The 15,630-nt window shown below is 41.1% G+C and overlaps 1 protein-coding gene across 15 annotated transcripts in view; it reads left to right on the top strand.

Moving 5' to 3' along the window:
• ANKRD44 (ankyrin repeat domain 44) overlaps positions 1 to 15,630 on the top strand; it is a 213,263-nt gene that overhangs the window by 147,060 nt on the left and 50,573 nt on the right. For 9 of the 15 annotated variants that reach the window (XM_048870305.2, XM_048870302.2, XM_048870295.2 and 6 more), the window contains 2 exons: positions 983 to 1,094; positions 11,779 to 11,805. In XM_048870305.2, coding sequence (XP_048726262.1) covers positions 983 to 1,094; positions 11,779 to 11,805 — 139 coding nt within the window. The remainder of the gene's footprint in view (positions 1 to 982; positions 1,095 to 11,778; positions 11,806 to 15,630) is intronic. The other 6 variants (XM_048870301.2, XM_048870303.2, XM_048870297.2 and 3 more) reach the window with 1 other exon arrangement.

Here is a 15,630-nt window from a genome sequence, read left to right as displayed (position 1 = left end):
TGAAATTCTGTGGCCTGCGTTGTGCAGGAGGTCAGACTAGATGATCATAATGGTCCCTTCTGACCTAAATATCTATAAAGAAAACGTTTTGAAATCTTTTTCCAGAGGGGTAAAAAATTAAACTCTGATAGATGACCCAGCGAGTACCCAGAAAATATTTGATTCAGATAGAGAAATTATCACTATCAAAAGAATTCAAAAGATATGTATTTAGGATCATAGCTCATTTGCCATTGAGTTCAGAGTCAGCCAGCTACTGGATTAGTTTAGATACCTGTGATTTTGATCAGTAAATTTTGAACTATATCAGTAATGACAAAGTACAGGCACAGGATGGAGTCCAGTATCACATGATCTAGTCACATGCCCTTGCATGTTTTGATGAGTCATAGCAGCCATTATCCATATACTGGCTGAAGCATTCACAGGAAAACCCATCAGGTAGAGATAAGGTTCTCCTGTGGCCTATAGTGTGTCTTAATAGGCCATCACCTTGAATGGTTCATCCACAATGTGCCGGCTACACTGGATGTAAACTACCTTGTTGGTGTTACCCAGGAGCAAACACATTTGAAATACTGGTACATAGTCAATATCCATAACTTTAGATACAAAAACGATACATTCGTACAAATAGGGTCATCATATTCAGCAAATCATAACTTTTCCATTGATACTTTACATGACATACTTCATATAAGACATACCATAATCATATCCTCATGGTATATATGGTGGTGTCATGGTGTTGCTTTGGGATACAGAGTGTCACAGTATCAAACAAGCTACTCCAAGACCAGCAGATATTGCTGCACAGAAGTTTAAGGCAGGAAAACTCTTGTGTGGTACAAGATTCTGTAAGGAACATAATATTGAATAGCCAGCCTTTTAGAAAAGAGGCTTTAGTATTGCTCATAGTTGCAATGGAGATGATTCTGTTAAATGGTATGACCTGTAATTTAAATGTGTACATTATTCACAGGTGTCTAGAGTTCCTGCTTCAAAAGGATGCCAATCCATCGATCCAAGACAAAGAAGGGTACAACACGGTGCACTATGCTGCTGCTTATGGCCATAGACAGTGTTTGGAATTGGTGAGTCAGCTCAATCAGTACTAAGACATCCATTTTCAGAAGATGTTCACGGGCATGTTATGAACTCTACAGGATTGTTATTGTTTGAGCACCATAGATGTTCATGATGCTGAAGAAATGTAGAGGAAGGTACACTACAGACAAATATTCAGAATCAGATGTAACTTGGCATTGTTATGGCCCTTTCAACATAGATCCTTGATCCCTGCACAAAGCCAGAGTAAATGGCCCTCATGTGGGGGCAGACAGGTGGCATTCTCCTCCCTTTCTCCCACCCCGTTTTCCAGAGGCATGGAGCGCAAAGCTAGTTGTTCTATCTTGTCCATGAAGTCATGGGCATACTGGACGTGCTCCAGTCCCAGCTGTCCGTTTGCATTGCTATGAAAAGAGCCATTAAGGAGGACTGCAGCTGCAGGAGATACAGACCCAAAGCCTCTCTCCCCTGCACAGGGGAACCATAATGGGTTGATCTCTGGTTAGAAATGTCCTTGCCTATAGGAATGGGAGCAGAGTTTGGGTCTTTGTGTTTAGGTGGTGTTGAACATGTGGTATGTGTTTGTTTAAGGCTCCAATTCAACAAAGTACTTAAGCATGGGTTAGCTATAAAATACATGATTAATCCAATCACTGTTCAACAAAACACTTAAACGCACAAGATCAATGGGACTTAAGCACACATTACATGCTTCACTGGATCAGAGCCTAAGTGTAGCATGGCTTTGGAGAGTTTTGATTGCAGTCAAAACATTACTTAAATGTGTTTTTTTTTATGTGGCTATTCATCATAGACAACACATTAACTGAATGATCTAATGAAGCTGAGTAATGGTAGCATGACACTCCTTACTATCAACTGCACAAAAGTGTAGTACCTTTTCTTACGTATTATGCAGTAATTGCAGTATTGCCATAGTCCATGTCAACATTATACTCCCTAATTTTCATATGTTTAACCATATCAGGTAGGGAAAGGATATACTTGTCAGCAAAAAAAGCAGAGTTGCTAGAAAATTATATAGTGTGAATTTATAAAAAGCTCTGAATTGTAAAAATGAATAGCATGTGATGCAGATTAGCTGAAGTGCTTGAAATTTGAAGTATGATGAAGATTTTATTTATATTGTTGGATGTTTTGTTGGCTCTAATCATACCAAAAATGGCGTAAAGTTGAGAAATAAAATTTTATGTGTACTCAGTCCCGTAAAACAGAGGCATCTGGTGCCTTTTTAGAACCTTTTTTTTGCTTCCTTGGTTTGTTTAACAGGCCAAATTATTTCTGTATTAAAAGGGGTGACGGCACAATACACAGGGACTACTTTTCATAATATGCATAGTATTAGTCACAGTTGCCATATGGGAAATTGTGTTGATGGTCTACATCAAAGTCACAAAATCAAGGAAGCTCTAAATTGAAATTTCCCTATGGCAGCTCTAAATCCAAGTTTTAGGTGGAGCATTAAGCCTTATTAACTCTCCCCCTTAATTTGTGAGCATACATGTCCCCTCTCCCTTGTCATTGCTGCCAGGCTTCCCTTGTTTGGTGCCTCCTCCTAGCAATGTTCTCATGTGTCCTGTCCTGTTTGGGAGGCTGTCCTTGTGTGGATCTTTCATTTAGAAATGATACAGACATGCAAGGAAAGCAAACATATTCTGCTCTGATCCCTCGTTCTCGTTTGTCTGAGTTCTGGGGCTGCACCCTGTCGCACTGGGTCAGATTATGTGTTGTACCTCCCAGAAGCAAGGGGGAGAAGACAAAGGGGGCTTTGTGCCAGCTTTGCATCTTGACCATCTTTGGCTGTTCCCCTGGCCAAAATGGACCCTGAAATAACTAAGGCAGTCTGAAGAGTTATAGCCGCCTCCTTGGTACTGCTTGTAGCACGAGCCAGAGAGGCCATAACGGAGAAGTTCCATCCCCAGCACATCCACTATGCTATGACTTGCAGTGGAGCCAATGTAAAATCATCACTGGTGACAATGCTGTCGTGTACCCTGATTATTTTGTGGAGAAGTGGTAGAATATTGTGTGTCTGGGTGCTAAGATATAAATCTTTACAGTTCAGGTGAAAAGGAACAGGAGCAGTGTGTGTTGTGGGAGACCCTGGCACGGTTTGGTTATAATTTAGTGTGCCCTGAACAAGAGAGGTATGTCTAGGATTTTGTCTGGAACCACAACCTTTATTTTAGCTATTGACTGCAGTAGATTGCCACGGTTTTTCTTAGTTTAACAAACCAGCCCTTAATTTTTATTCATTTCCCTTCATGATTTTTTTTGTACTACAAGCCCCTCCTTTTCCATGTAACACAAGGAAGAAGAGTAAGTCGTCAAATTCTGATTCCCATTCTTCCACCCTCCATGTATTCATTGGAGGGAAAGAAAATACAAAATCTTTTCTTCATCCTAGACTGAGATTTAGAATCATGCCCAATCTGATCATCTCCTCTACCATAAACAACAAGCGTGACTTGTAACAGGGGTGGCTTGCCCCTTAATGGCTGGAGGGCCTGGGGCCAGCCAACCCTGATCATTAAAGGAGCTAGACCTGTGTGAGAGCTGCTAATTCCCTATAAAGAGCAGCAGGTGGCTGCAGTGAGTGGGGGATTCTCAGAAAACAGGAGCCTGCGAAGTGGTAGCTTGCTTGAAGAAGCAGCTGCAGGGGGCAAGACTGGCTTCTGTGGAGACATTGAACTGTGGCCCTGGTTTGGGAAAGAAAGCAAGAACTTCCCAACTAAGGGAAAAGAGACACTTTGGGGTCAGAAGAACCAGTGCGTGTCTCAGGACTAAATAAATTGGACCCCAGGTGGGGAATATTTTAATTTTTCCTTTAGACTGCATGGCTTTTAAGGAGCCCCATGAAGGAGAAAACAGGGATGGGGAATGGCAGAGGCACCCCTGTCTGTGAGGGGGAGCTCAGGAGGCAATAGCAGCCACACTGCTACAGATTGGTGCAGTCGCCAGGATCTCTGAACCCCTTCCTGTCAAGGACGGAAGCAACAACGGGGTAGCGCTGGAGAACAAGATGGAAGAAATACTGCATTATCTGATGTGACAACAGCAAATCCAGGTTGTCCTCTTGCAACTTCTGCAAGATCAGCAGACAACAGGAGGTGCTGTGGGTAGCCCAGCAAAATCAACAGCACGTGATCAGTGGAAAGGTATGCACTGGGCTTCTGTTTCTAGTGTGGGAAACAAGGACAGACTTGTTTGAATGCCCAGGGTGGCCAGTTTGAATGCCCAGGGTGGCAACCTGATTCCAGAGGTGGTCCAGTCAGAATCAGAGGAATGCTGAAGGATGGATCGGAGGAAAGGGGGGAAGAGGCCACCTAAATGCTATAAGTGTGGAAAGGCTGGGCACATTAAGTCTGCCCTTTGAAGAAGCAGTTGAGGAAAGCCCTGCAGTATAAGGAAGATAATCCCTGGCCAGATGGATGAAGGCCAGATGGATGATTCTATGATTCTAAGGGTGAGAGGGTGCAGCAGATTCCCAACACAGAGGCCTAAGGAGAAAAAGGCCAAGAAGCATTTTGTTGTAGCATCAGAAGCCCATAAGCTAGGCAGGGGACTGCTATAGTCTGTTGCCAGAAGTGCCAGCTCCAGAGGGAAAAATCGTTTCCCTAACCAAGGTGGGGGAGATGACACTGGGTTGGAAGGATGAGCCAGAGAGGATCAGGTACCGAGTAAAAGAACTTAAGCACAGAATGGAGGAGGAGGCTAATGAGTTGAATAAAGCAGAGCAGCTGCAGGCTTGGGTCCAAGAAGTCAAGCAGCAGAAAACGTCAGCCAGGAGCGTGTATGAACAGTTCACATACCTGGAGGCTGCATAAGGGTGGATGCTGCAGTCACGGCAGAACCTGGTACTGCTGCCAAGAGGTGTGACACATTGCTGATAGGGGAGAAGAGTGAAAGGCTGACCTTTCTGAAAGAGAAGTATCAGGAGAAAATGGCTGCATTGGAGGAGGCCAGGCAGCTGACCTTGAGGGAAAGGAGTGAGCTGGTTGAGGAGTATCAGGCAACCCTAGAAGAAAGAGATCACCTGCTTATCATGGTTAGTGAACTGGATGGAGAATTGGAGAGTGCCCAAACCCTGCAGTCCCAAAGCTGAAAGCATCACTAAATGGAGGAAAATATAAATCTCTTCCCCTCCCCCCCCCCCCGGGGTAGAACTTGCCCTGGGGTGGGGAGTGCTCTTGGTGTGGGGAAGGAGATACAAAACAGGGTGACTTGACTCTTAATGTCTGGAGGGTTGGGCTACCTGTTACAGGACTCCTTAGTTAATGTTGCAGGAAGCATTCAATTCTAATTAACCCCAAGGTTGAATCTGTGGATTGATGCATAGGATTGCTTGCTTCAAGCATTCTGCAATTCATCAGACTTTCCAAAGGGCTGGTTATATTCATGTTTTTCTGTTTTATGGTGGTTTCTGACCTAAACTGTATATAAAAAAACCCTACTTCAAATAATTGGTCACTTCTTAATTAAAAGATATAAAAAGGAAGAGACGATATAAAATGGAGATAAATTAGTTAGGAGAACTGATCCATGTTTCCTTAAGCATCCTACTTTTATCGGCATTATTTTAAAAAAATTCCTTGGTTTCAGTTGGGGAAAGGATAATTGTCCATGGAATATGATTTTTTTTGGCTTCTCTGTTATTCATTGTGGACCCTATCCTAGGAACAAAGGAGCTCCCTCAACTCTCGTTAAGATTAAATAAATCATTCCAGATTCTTCAAATAATTAAGGTTAATTTCTGCTCACAATTATGCTTTTCTGTAAGGTTGAGGTTGCACATGTATAACTGAAAGCGAGATTCTATCCTCAAAGCATCAGTGATCTGAAGTACACTCAGAAACTCAGCCCCTCCGTATTCACATAACGAACAGGAAGGTGATTTTAGAAAAATGTCCAACTTTACAATTAAGATGTGTGGTGCACATATAATGCTGTGAGTGTATGTGTTTTATTAAGAAGTGTAAGCTTCTCCCAATGTAAAGCGGGACTCTTGACACTGGAAAGTAGGGTGGGGCAAAAAGACTGGGCATATTAAGGCATGACAATCTCCCTTCTTCCAACCCAGGCCCCAAAGTAGGAGTTGCTAGCTTTGGAGGGGTGTGGCCTAGGCAGCTGGGAGATATTCCCTGGTCAGTCTAAACTGGTAGGGCTGTGAGGGAGTCTCAACGGTGACTTAAAGTTGCCTCCCCTGCTCTTGCTCTCCAGTGGAACCTTTGAGGGAGGGCAGCATGGAAATGTTACCTGTCCATCCTTTGTGATGAATCCTTTGTGTCGGGCTCGACGGGTAGTGATCAATGGCTCCATGCAGCCGGTATCAAGTGGAGTGCCCCAAGGATGGGTCCTCGGGCCGGTTTTGTTCAATATCTTCATAAATGATCTGGAGGATGGTGTGGATTGCACCCTCAGCAAGTTTGCAAATGACACTAAACTGGGAGGAGAGGTAGGTACGCTGGAGGGTAGGGATAGGATACAGAGGGACCTAGACAAATTAGAGGACTGGGCCAAAAGAAATCTGATGAGGTTCAACAAGGACAAGTGCAGAATCCTGCACTTAGGACGGAAGAATCCCATGCACCGCTACAGACTAGGGACCGAATGGCTCGGCAGCAGTTCTGCAGAAAAGGACCTATGGGTTACAGTGGATGAGAAGCTGGATATGAGTCAACAGTGTGCCCTTGTTGCCAAGAAGGCCAATGGCATTTTGGGATATATACGTAGCGGCATTGCCAGCAAATCGAGAGACGTGATTGTTCCCCTCTATTCGACACTGGTGAGGCCTCATCTGGAGTACTGTGTCCAGTTTTGGGCCCCACGCTACAAGAAGGATGTGGAAAAATTGGAAAGACTCCAACGGAGGGCAACAGAAATTATTAGGGGACTGGAACACGTGACTTATGAGGAGAGGCTGAGGGAACTGGGATTGTTTAGTCTGCGGAAGAGAAGAATGAGGGGTGATTTGGTAGCAGCCTTCAAATACCTGAAAGGGGGTTCCAAAGAGGATGGATCTAGACTGTTCTCCGTGGTAGCTGATGACAGAACAAGGAGTAATGGTCTCAAGTTGCAGTGGGGGAGATTTAGGTTGGATATTAGGAAAAACTTTTTCACTAGGAGGGTGGTGAAGCACTGGAATGCATTACCTAGGGAGGTGGTGGAATCTTCTTCCTTAGATATTTTTAAGGTCAGGCTTGACAAAGCCCTAGCTGGGATGATTTAGTTGGGGATTGGTCCTGCTTTGAGCAGGGGGTTGGACTAGATGACCTCCTGAGGTCCCTTCCAACCCTGATATTCTATGATCCTATGTGTGTAGTATCTGCCTGCCTCAGGGCATCGAGTTAGAAATCCTACATCTTCGCACACCAGCTGGAGTGAACTGAGTGTTGTGTGTGAATGGGGGTAGTTAGGAGAGAAGGGAATTAATAATGAAAAGGCAAATCTTTTGACACAGTTAGATAAAGCTTACACGGTCACCCCCATCATAATATTTTGTTCTGAAATAGTGTTCAATCAGAGGGCTTTTGTACCTGATGGCACTTATGTCATCTGGGATGTTAATGGAATATCTGTACAGCAGTGAATAACATCATGCAGCTAAAGAAACGGGGATGAGAATGGATACCTGAATTCTATCTCCATCTGTAACCAGCCAATCATAAAAGACTGAATGGTAGGCACACATATCTGAGTAAATGTGTCAGGATCTCCCATCTGCTTTCTTTCTGCTAAAAATAACCTCTTTTCCTACACATTTTTTAAAATCTGGACTGATTCCGTTAGTATTCAGGGAGGTCATTAGCTAATATTTTGGAGTCATGGTAAGATTAACATCACTGAGTTAATACTGATGTTTTTAAAAAACCTGTATATTTCACTGAAATGGGCCATGAATGTAAAATCTGAATTGATGTGCAAAGTGTGAAATTTAAACTGTAATTTCACATTAAAATGTTATCTGGAAGGCCAGTTAAACCCCTTTGATTTTATATATGTTTAGAGCACGTAAAATAAATGTCATTCTGCAGCAGAGAAATATTTTGATTGGCCATAAGAATTAATTATTCTTTTTTATTGTAATCTATTATCTCCTTTGTTCTATCTGCAAATGAATTCTACATTTTGGCTGAGGCAGAAAGTGAATTAATGCAACTGTAATACAGTTGAGGGTGGGATGAGAACATGATTGCACTGAAAATCACATCTAATAGAAGAGGCATATCCTGATATGTCTCTTTCATTTAACTGAGGCAGTCTGTTGAAGTGTGTGAGAGAGCTCCTGCACTCAGAAAAACATCTTAAGAATGCAGAGGAAGTACAATGTAAACCTGGTATGTAAAGAAGCTAAAATCATTAGCCCAGTAAATCTGTCATATAGTTAATGCTAATTTTTTATATCCCTTATCAACAATCATCCATCCATGACAGCAGGGAGCTGAGGCTAATTATTAGTGATAAGTTAACCTTTGGTATGGACAAGCATTCAAAAGTTCCATTTCCACATCTGGCCATGACTCAGATATTTGTCCAGATGCAGCTGTTGGGCTTCCTTGTTGCCAGCATCTCCACCTCTTTATTATGAGGACACGGTTCTACCTTCCCCCTTTGTGACTGACTGAAGGCAGTTACCACTCTGGTTCTTCAAGGGTGCTGTGTTTCAAGCAAGTGGTGGCTACAGTTCAGTGGTGAGTGACTTAAGGCACATGCACCTGGGTGTATTCCGAGACCTGGCGGCTCCCAAGATAGGAGATGTTAATGTGACATCATATGTAAGAATTTTATTTCTAATTTTTCTTTCCCCCAGAGACAAATACAATTGGCTTCCTGGTAACTAAGGTACTTGATTTTTATAGCTGGAAGGATACAAGAAGTGATCCCACTGAAACTTTCCAAAATTATCTAAAAATGTCTAAAATAGTTACTCAGTAAATAAAAGTCTGTGTACAGAATGCAGTGTTTGACATTTTATGAAGTGCTCTCAAGATTTTAGATTAAATTCTGGAAAAATTAAGCATGAACTGAAAATGAAGCATATGCATAAGTGTTTTCAGCATCTTTAACAGCACTTGTTTGGGATGAGTAGAGTAACTTGCTCATGACTTTGATACCAGAGTTGTTAACAATCCCAGATTTAGTGTCAGAGACCAGTATGTGGGTGGTCATGTCTAGTGGTTAGAGCAGGAGTCAGGTCTAGTGGTTAGAGCTGGAGTCAGCATTCAGGAATTGGAGCTCAGGGTTGGAGCTGGAGTCAGAGGCCAGATGCCAGAGCCACGGGATTGTACCAGGGATGAGCTTGACTCTATTGGCATTACTACCTTGGTGGAGAAGAGGTGTATAGAAGGAAAAGTATCTTCTTTCTGCACTTTACTTCAAGTTGTTGTCAGGATATTTAGAAGTTGGAGTCTGGCAGGTCTTCTCCAGGGGAACATTTTGGGTAAAAGTGTGCATTGTGGAAGCAAGTGGAACCATCAGGAGCGTATACAGGAGGTCTGTAGGAGGCAAGCTCTGCATAATTAATCCTCCTTTTAAAAGTGGCTTTTAATAAAAGAGGGGTTTTGGTGTCTCCCCTGGAAACTGTATTGTGAAGAGTACATTTAAGAATTGGATTCTGTATGGACAAGGCAAAAGGATGGCAGCACCTCAACTGGTGTAAATCATCTTAGTTCTATTGAAGTCTACTTGAAATCATCTTTCACCCTTTAATAATGGGGCCCTTTATTTCTAACTATAAGAAAGATCTACTGTTATAGCATGAGGTATTCTGAGAAAATAGCATATGCCTGGTTCAGGCTGCTGGAATGTGACCATAACTCTAACCAAGAGTAGTTGCAACCACCATCACCACACGAATATAGGCATAAAATGGAGGGAGAGAAATGTCCTTTCCTACCAAGAGAGGGAGTGGTCATAAACCAAGTGACAGTCATGCTGAGTCCTGTCTGGAGACATCAAAATTTCCAAGTAGGGTAAACGAAAATTCCCACAGCATTTTTAAAAAACGATTATCATCCAAGTCAGCCTAAATTATTTAACCCGAAAGAATATAGGCAGTGATATTTATTTAATGTGAGTACCCAGAGTACCTACTAGCCATACATACACCCAGGCCAATAATGCCTGTATCTCTTTGCGGTCTGGAATGTAGATGCACTGCTAAGTGGGTGAGTGGGTGGCTGTCAGACTCCTTGACCTTCCTGGTGGCTCAAGGAGCAGCATGTCTACCTCTAAACTGCCTGATTGGTGTAACATTAGGACCTCTCATTCACTGCTCTAGTTCCCTCTTTGTTCCCTTTATTTCCCCTTTAGCTGTTTTAATACCTTTGCTTTTGTCCCAAATCAAAGCTTGAAATTTAGAGGGGAAAATCACATGTAACAATGTCATGTAATTTAAAAAAAATCTGCCCAACATTAATAACACAAATCAATGACAGAAGACTCCTATCCCCACACAGCAATAACCGGCCATCTTCTTTCTTCAGATGTACAGAGCTGTGGGATATGTGCCAAGGACTATAATAAAATGTAGGAACAGCAGTAAATAGAATATGTAGCATTATTGCTGGATTAAAGATTGGTTGGCAAATTTATTTTTGTTAATGCACAGAACCTTACTGAAATTGAAACGGTGTAACAGTGTTTTACTACGTAACCTGAGTTCATTATGGTAGGAAAATTACAGCATAATACATATAATTGCATCTCTGCAGTTGTTTTAAAGAAGTATAATGAAGACAGAATTATGATCTCTATTCTAGCCCTCCTGAAGGCAATTTTCAGAAGAGCATTAATTTTTCACATGTATTTAACAAAGAGAGCCTTCCTAGTGGCACCACCAGTTAGCAACGTCTCCTGCATCACCATATTGATGATTAATCTTTTAGTGGAACAGGAAGAATTCTAGCGTGACTTTACTTAGAGTGGAGTCTACAGAGAATCTATTAGCACATGGCTGTGTGTTGGAGAGAGTCATGGAACTCCCATTAGCACAAATGGCAATTATGTGTATAAATCTCATGCGAGAATCAAAATATGTCCTTAAATAGCACATTGGCAACATAATTATCACCTGTAACACAGCCATTAAAATGATTTCTTATTGCTAGTTTTAGATCAAGTCCAAATTCCATCCAATGGTAAACAAACATCCTTGTTTCTGTGGTCTGGGTTGATGAGATAATTGGGTTGCTGACAGAGTTTTCTAGTTTTTTAACAAAGGTTTTTTAATAGTTTGCTTACTCTCTGTGTTCACTGATATTATAAAAACAGTTACGTTTTAGGGTTTTTTTACTAGCATAAAAAAGCACTTTATAATTTTAAGCATATATCTGTAACAGTAACCATTGAACAAACAGGTTAGTGATAGATCTGTATTCCATAGTATTTCCCCCCTACTTTTCTATTTTTTTCCCAATAAAGAAAATGTTTGACTCCACATAGACTGGGCCCTGAATATTTACTTTCAGTAGTGAGTTGTCCCATTTGCTTTAGTAGTGCTACATATATAAGCAGAGACCTGCAAGATCAAGACCTTTAGATCAGAGACCTATTTCATGAAAAATATTTCAAGAAATATTTGTAATGCAGTTTATTGTAAAGCAAAGAACTAAAAAAGAAACATCTGCAATGCACCAAAATGTTTTCATATTCTGTGTTTTAATTATACTAATTACCATTTTTAATCAGATTGGAAGCAAAAGTCCATTGGAGATAGTAAGTAAATGAAAAAAATAATTGCATGTTGTGTGCTTTGATTTTCATTTAAATTCTTACTGCTATACACGTTCTCGTATTCACTCTGTTATGAACTCAACAGAAGAATCAGAATTTCTTAACCAGCATGCTATGTATTTCAAATAAATGCATGTGTGTCACTTTTATTTAAAGCAAGCCTTCTGACTGCTGCTTCTTAAAGACTAGATTTCAAGCTTCCACTTGAAAATATTTTGCTTTTCTTCAGTCAGTGTGATTTTCTAGATCCAATGGATCAATCATATGTATCTGATTGGTTTGTTACTTTCTGTATATAAATTAAAGCTGCTTTTGGTAATGTGAAGCAAAATCTACGGTTTCTAGGGTGTTTTCTTTTAAATTACAGGGCCAATTCGGAAGTGAGTCTGAATCTATGGGACTCTAAGGCCTGGTCTACACTAGGGAATTAGATTGGTATAACTATGTCACTCAGGGGTGTGAAAAATCCACACCTGAGCTACGCAGTTAAACCAACATAATGCCCACTGTAGACAGCACTAGGTCAAGGGATGAATTCTCTGATCAACCACTTCGGAGAGGTAGTTTACCTTCATCCACGAGAGAACCCCTTCCATCTGCGTAAGTAGTGTCTTCACTGAAGCGCTTCAGCGGTGTAGCTGCACTGCTGTAGTGCTTTAAGTGTAGACAAGCCCTAAGTAATTTACACAGAGAATGGACAGAGGAAAGGAGCATAGCAGGAAAATCAGATAACCAGGAGCATGTACAAAAGGTGCAGATTTAAATTAGCTCAAACCCTACTTCAATCTATACCTTCTTCAAGCCTCTTCAAGCATCTATAGGCCTTATCTGCATTAGAAAAGTTGCACTGATTGATTTCAGTTTTGATTCACAGATTAATCTAACTGAACTGGCGTAAATCTGAATTGTACAGGCACCTAAATTTATTTAATCTTTAAATTGCATTAGATTAATTCAGTAAATTACTGTGCTAAATTACTGACATAAGCTAAATTGATTTATAAAGGGTTAATCTGGTTTAAGATCCTGATTTCATTAAAGTACTCAACCAAGTGCTTGTTTCCTGGATTGAGGTTCACACCAGTTTGTCTTGATCAAGTTTATGCAGCTTTTCTAGTATAGATACCCGTACCCCTACTTACTGATGTGTAATTTTGTATCACTTTATACATCAGCTTTGAATTTAGCCCTTTAATTTAGAATGAACTCTGAAGCTAAACATGTCCTCCCTTTGATGTAGAATGGTACAGAGGTTAATATTCTATTAGTCTGTGAACTACCCAGTTCTAACCATGCTGAAGTTTGTTTTGTCCTGCCTATGTTGGCCAGGAAACTGTGTTAACACTTAGCCAGCAAGAGCAATATTTAAACACAGGTCTGGCTAATATGTTTTTCCTGCAGTATAAACAGTGCTTGAGTCTTCATATTGCAATGGAGAAGTGGAGATCAGTCTCAAACCTATATGTCACTCTAATATTTATACTCTGTTTTGAAAGTGGCATTCTGAAATCGTAACTAATTGCTTATTCTGGATGACCTCATGTATTAGAAGTTATATCTGTACACATTTTTTAATGCAAAACTACGCTATTCTAATATTTCTGTTGTCTTAATTGCCTTCTGATTAGCTCTGTGTGAGTGTGAAAATTTCCATATGCTATTTGCTCGACACCCTTTCAAAATAAATACCATGGCTAGATTATCACATTATACCCATCTAGCCTAACGGCCTGCTATTTTATGTGATTAATATTAATTATACTAATTCAGGGGTGGCCAACCTGAGCCTGAGAAGGAGCCAGAATTTACCAATGAACATTGCCAAAGAGCCACAGTAATATGTCAGCAGCCCCCCATCCGCTACCCCCCTCCAGCCCCCAGTGCCTTCCGTCCACCAGCAGCCATGCCAATCAGCGCCTCCTCCTCCTTCCCCCCCTTCCCATCCGCGGCAATCAGCTGTTTCGCAGTGCGCAGGAGGCTCTGGTGGGGACGGGGGAGGAGCAAGGGCATGGCAGGCTGAGGGGAAGGGGTGGAGTGGTGGCAGGATCTGGGGCAGAGCAGGGGGTTGAGCAGTGAGCACCCCACAGCACATTGGAAAGTTAACATTTGTAGCTCCAGCCTTGGAGTCAGCGCCTATGCATATTAACCTCCGCAGAGCTGCATGCGGCTCCAGAGCCACAGGTTGGCCACCCCTGCACTAATTGAAAAAGTTCATTAACGTTTAAAATATTCATGTTTGAATGTAACTCTGAATATCTATATAAAAGTTGCATTACAGTGTAGGGTGGGGTACTTATCAATGGAAAGGCTCTCATTGATTTCAGTGGGAGCTGGATCAGACCTTTACTTAACACAGTTACCAGCAACACGCATAATATGGTGCATCAAAACTTTTGAACTTGTCAGATCCTGTTTGCAACCATGTATTTCTGTCTATTGTATGATTTAACATAGCACCCCTCACTGTGATATGTATGGACTGAAATAGCTTCTAACTTCTTCCTTTCAGCAGCCTGATTTAAACATTTTATGAGTGACTAAACTGTTCATCTGCCATTCTTTCTAATGATTATAAATTTCAGAAATGCCATGTAGAGCTTTTCCTTATTTTTACTAGAGCTAATTCCTAGAACATACTATATAGCCTGTAAGAAGAAGCATATAAACCATCCTGTATCATTGAGTGATACATCAGAACCAGAAAAACATGGACAATAATTGATCATAATCCATTATTATAGCCAGAGGATTAGAACAGGCAGCAAATCCTCTTGATGTCAATAAATACCCCTCCTGTAAAAAACAGTGCAAGCACTATAAGTATTTCTAATCGTGGCACAGAGTTGAGAGAGACAGGATACAGTTTATAATACCAGCTTCACAGGGTAATTAACTAGCAGTGACATAACTAAGTCATGGTCATAGGAGTTTCCTTACATTGTACCAGCTTTGTGAAACTAGCATCATACTCCTAAAAACCCCTGCAGGGAAGTGGGTTCAGAAGAGGTTGGCCGGGTGTGAAGGAAAATGAAGCCTTTTCTCCAGCTCTTCGTACATAAACTGACCATTTTAAAATGTGCTTGTATCAAGTGAGGAAATGTAGAAAGATGGGTATCCTATCCCTAATCTTTTAAAAAGTGTCACTCACCACTTTTACTTAAAATATGATGTTATCCCATAAAAATCCCTTTATGATGTTAAGTTATTGACACCGGCTTAAATGCCGCAGAAGCCTAGTTAGTAAGCAACTAAGAGGACTAGATTGCTCAGGGGATTAGAAATGTGATATGAGAAGCCTTTCACTACCAGGTATTGGTTTTAGTCCAGTTCAGTAGTGATCAAAAATTGCTAACATCTGATGGTTAGTGGATGGTTTTGTGTGCAACAATGAATTCATCTCTGGCCTGTTTTCAGTGGACAAGTGTCCACATCACAAAAAAACAACCACCACCAAACTTTGCCAGTTCTGTTGGTTAAGAGTATTTTGGTCTCCAGAGCTGTCAGTCTGCCACCTTTCATGAGCACTAAATTCACATATGTTTAAAAAATACCTAATTGTATATAATTTCTGCACAAATGTAATGCAAGATGAATGCATTATGGAGTTAGAACTATAAGTGTACTCCATATAGATCCATTACTTTACATGTATCTGTTCTTATGACAAATGTGGCAATAACAGGAGTGTAGACAACTTTTTTTGAAGGGTGGGATGGAGCTAGAGATAAAATAATAGCTGCTGAATATCACTTTAATGCGTAGTCTTGCACCATAACTAAATTTATTCACTTTTATTAAAGTGAGATA

This window comes from Caretta caretta, chromosome 11 (assembly GCF_965140235.1).
Source record: "Caretta caretta isolate rCarCar2 chromosome 11, rCarCar1.hap1, whole genome shotgun sequence".
Taxonomy (NCBI): Eukaryota; Metazoa; Chordata; order Testudines; family Cheloniidae; genus Caretta; species Caretta caretta.
This window is presented reverse-complemented; position numbering and strand designations above follow the sequence as displayed.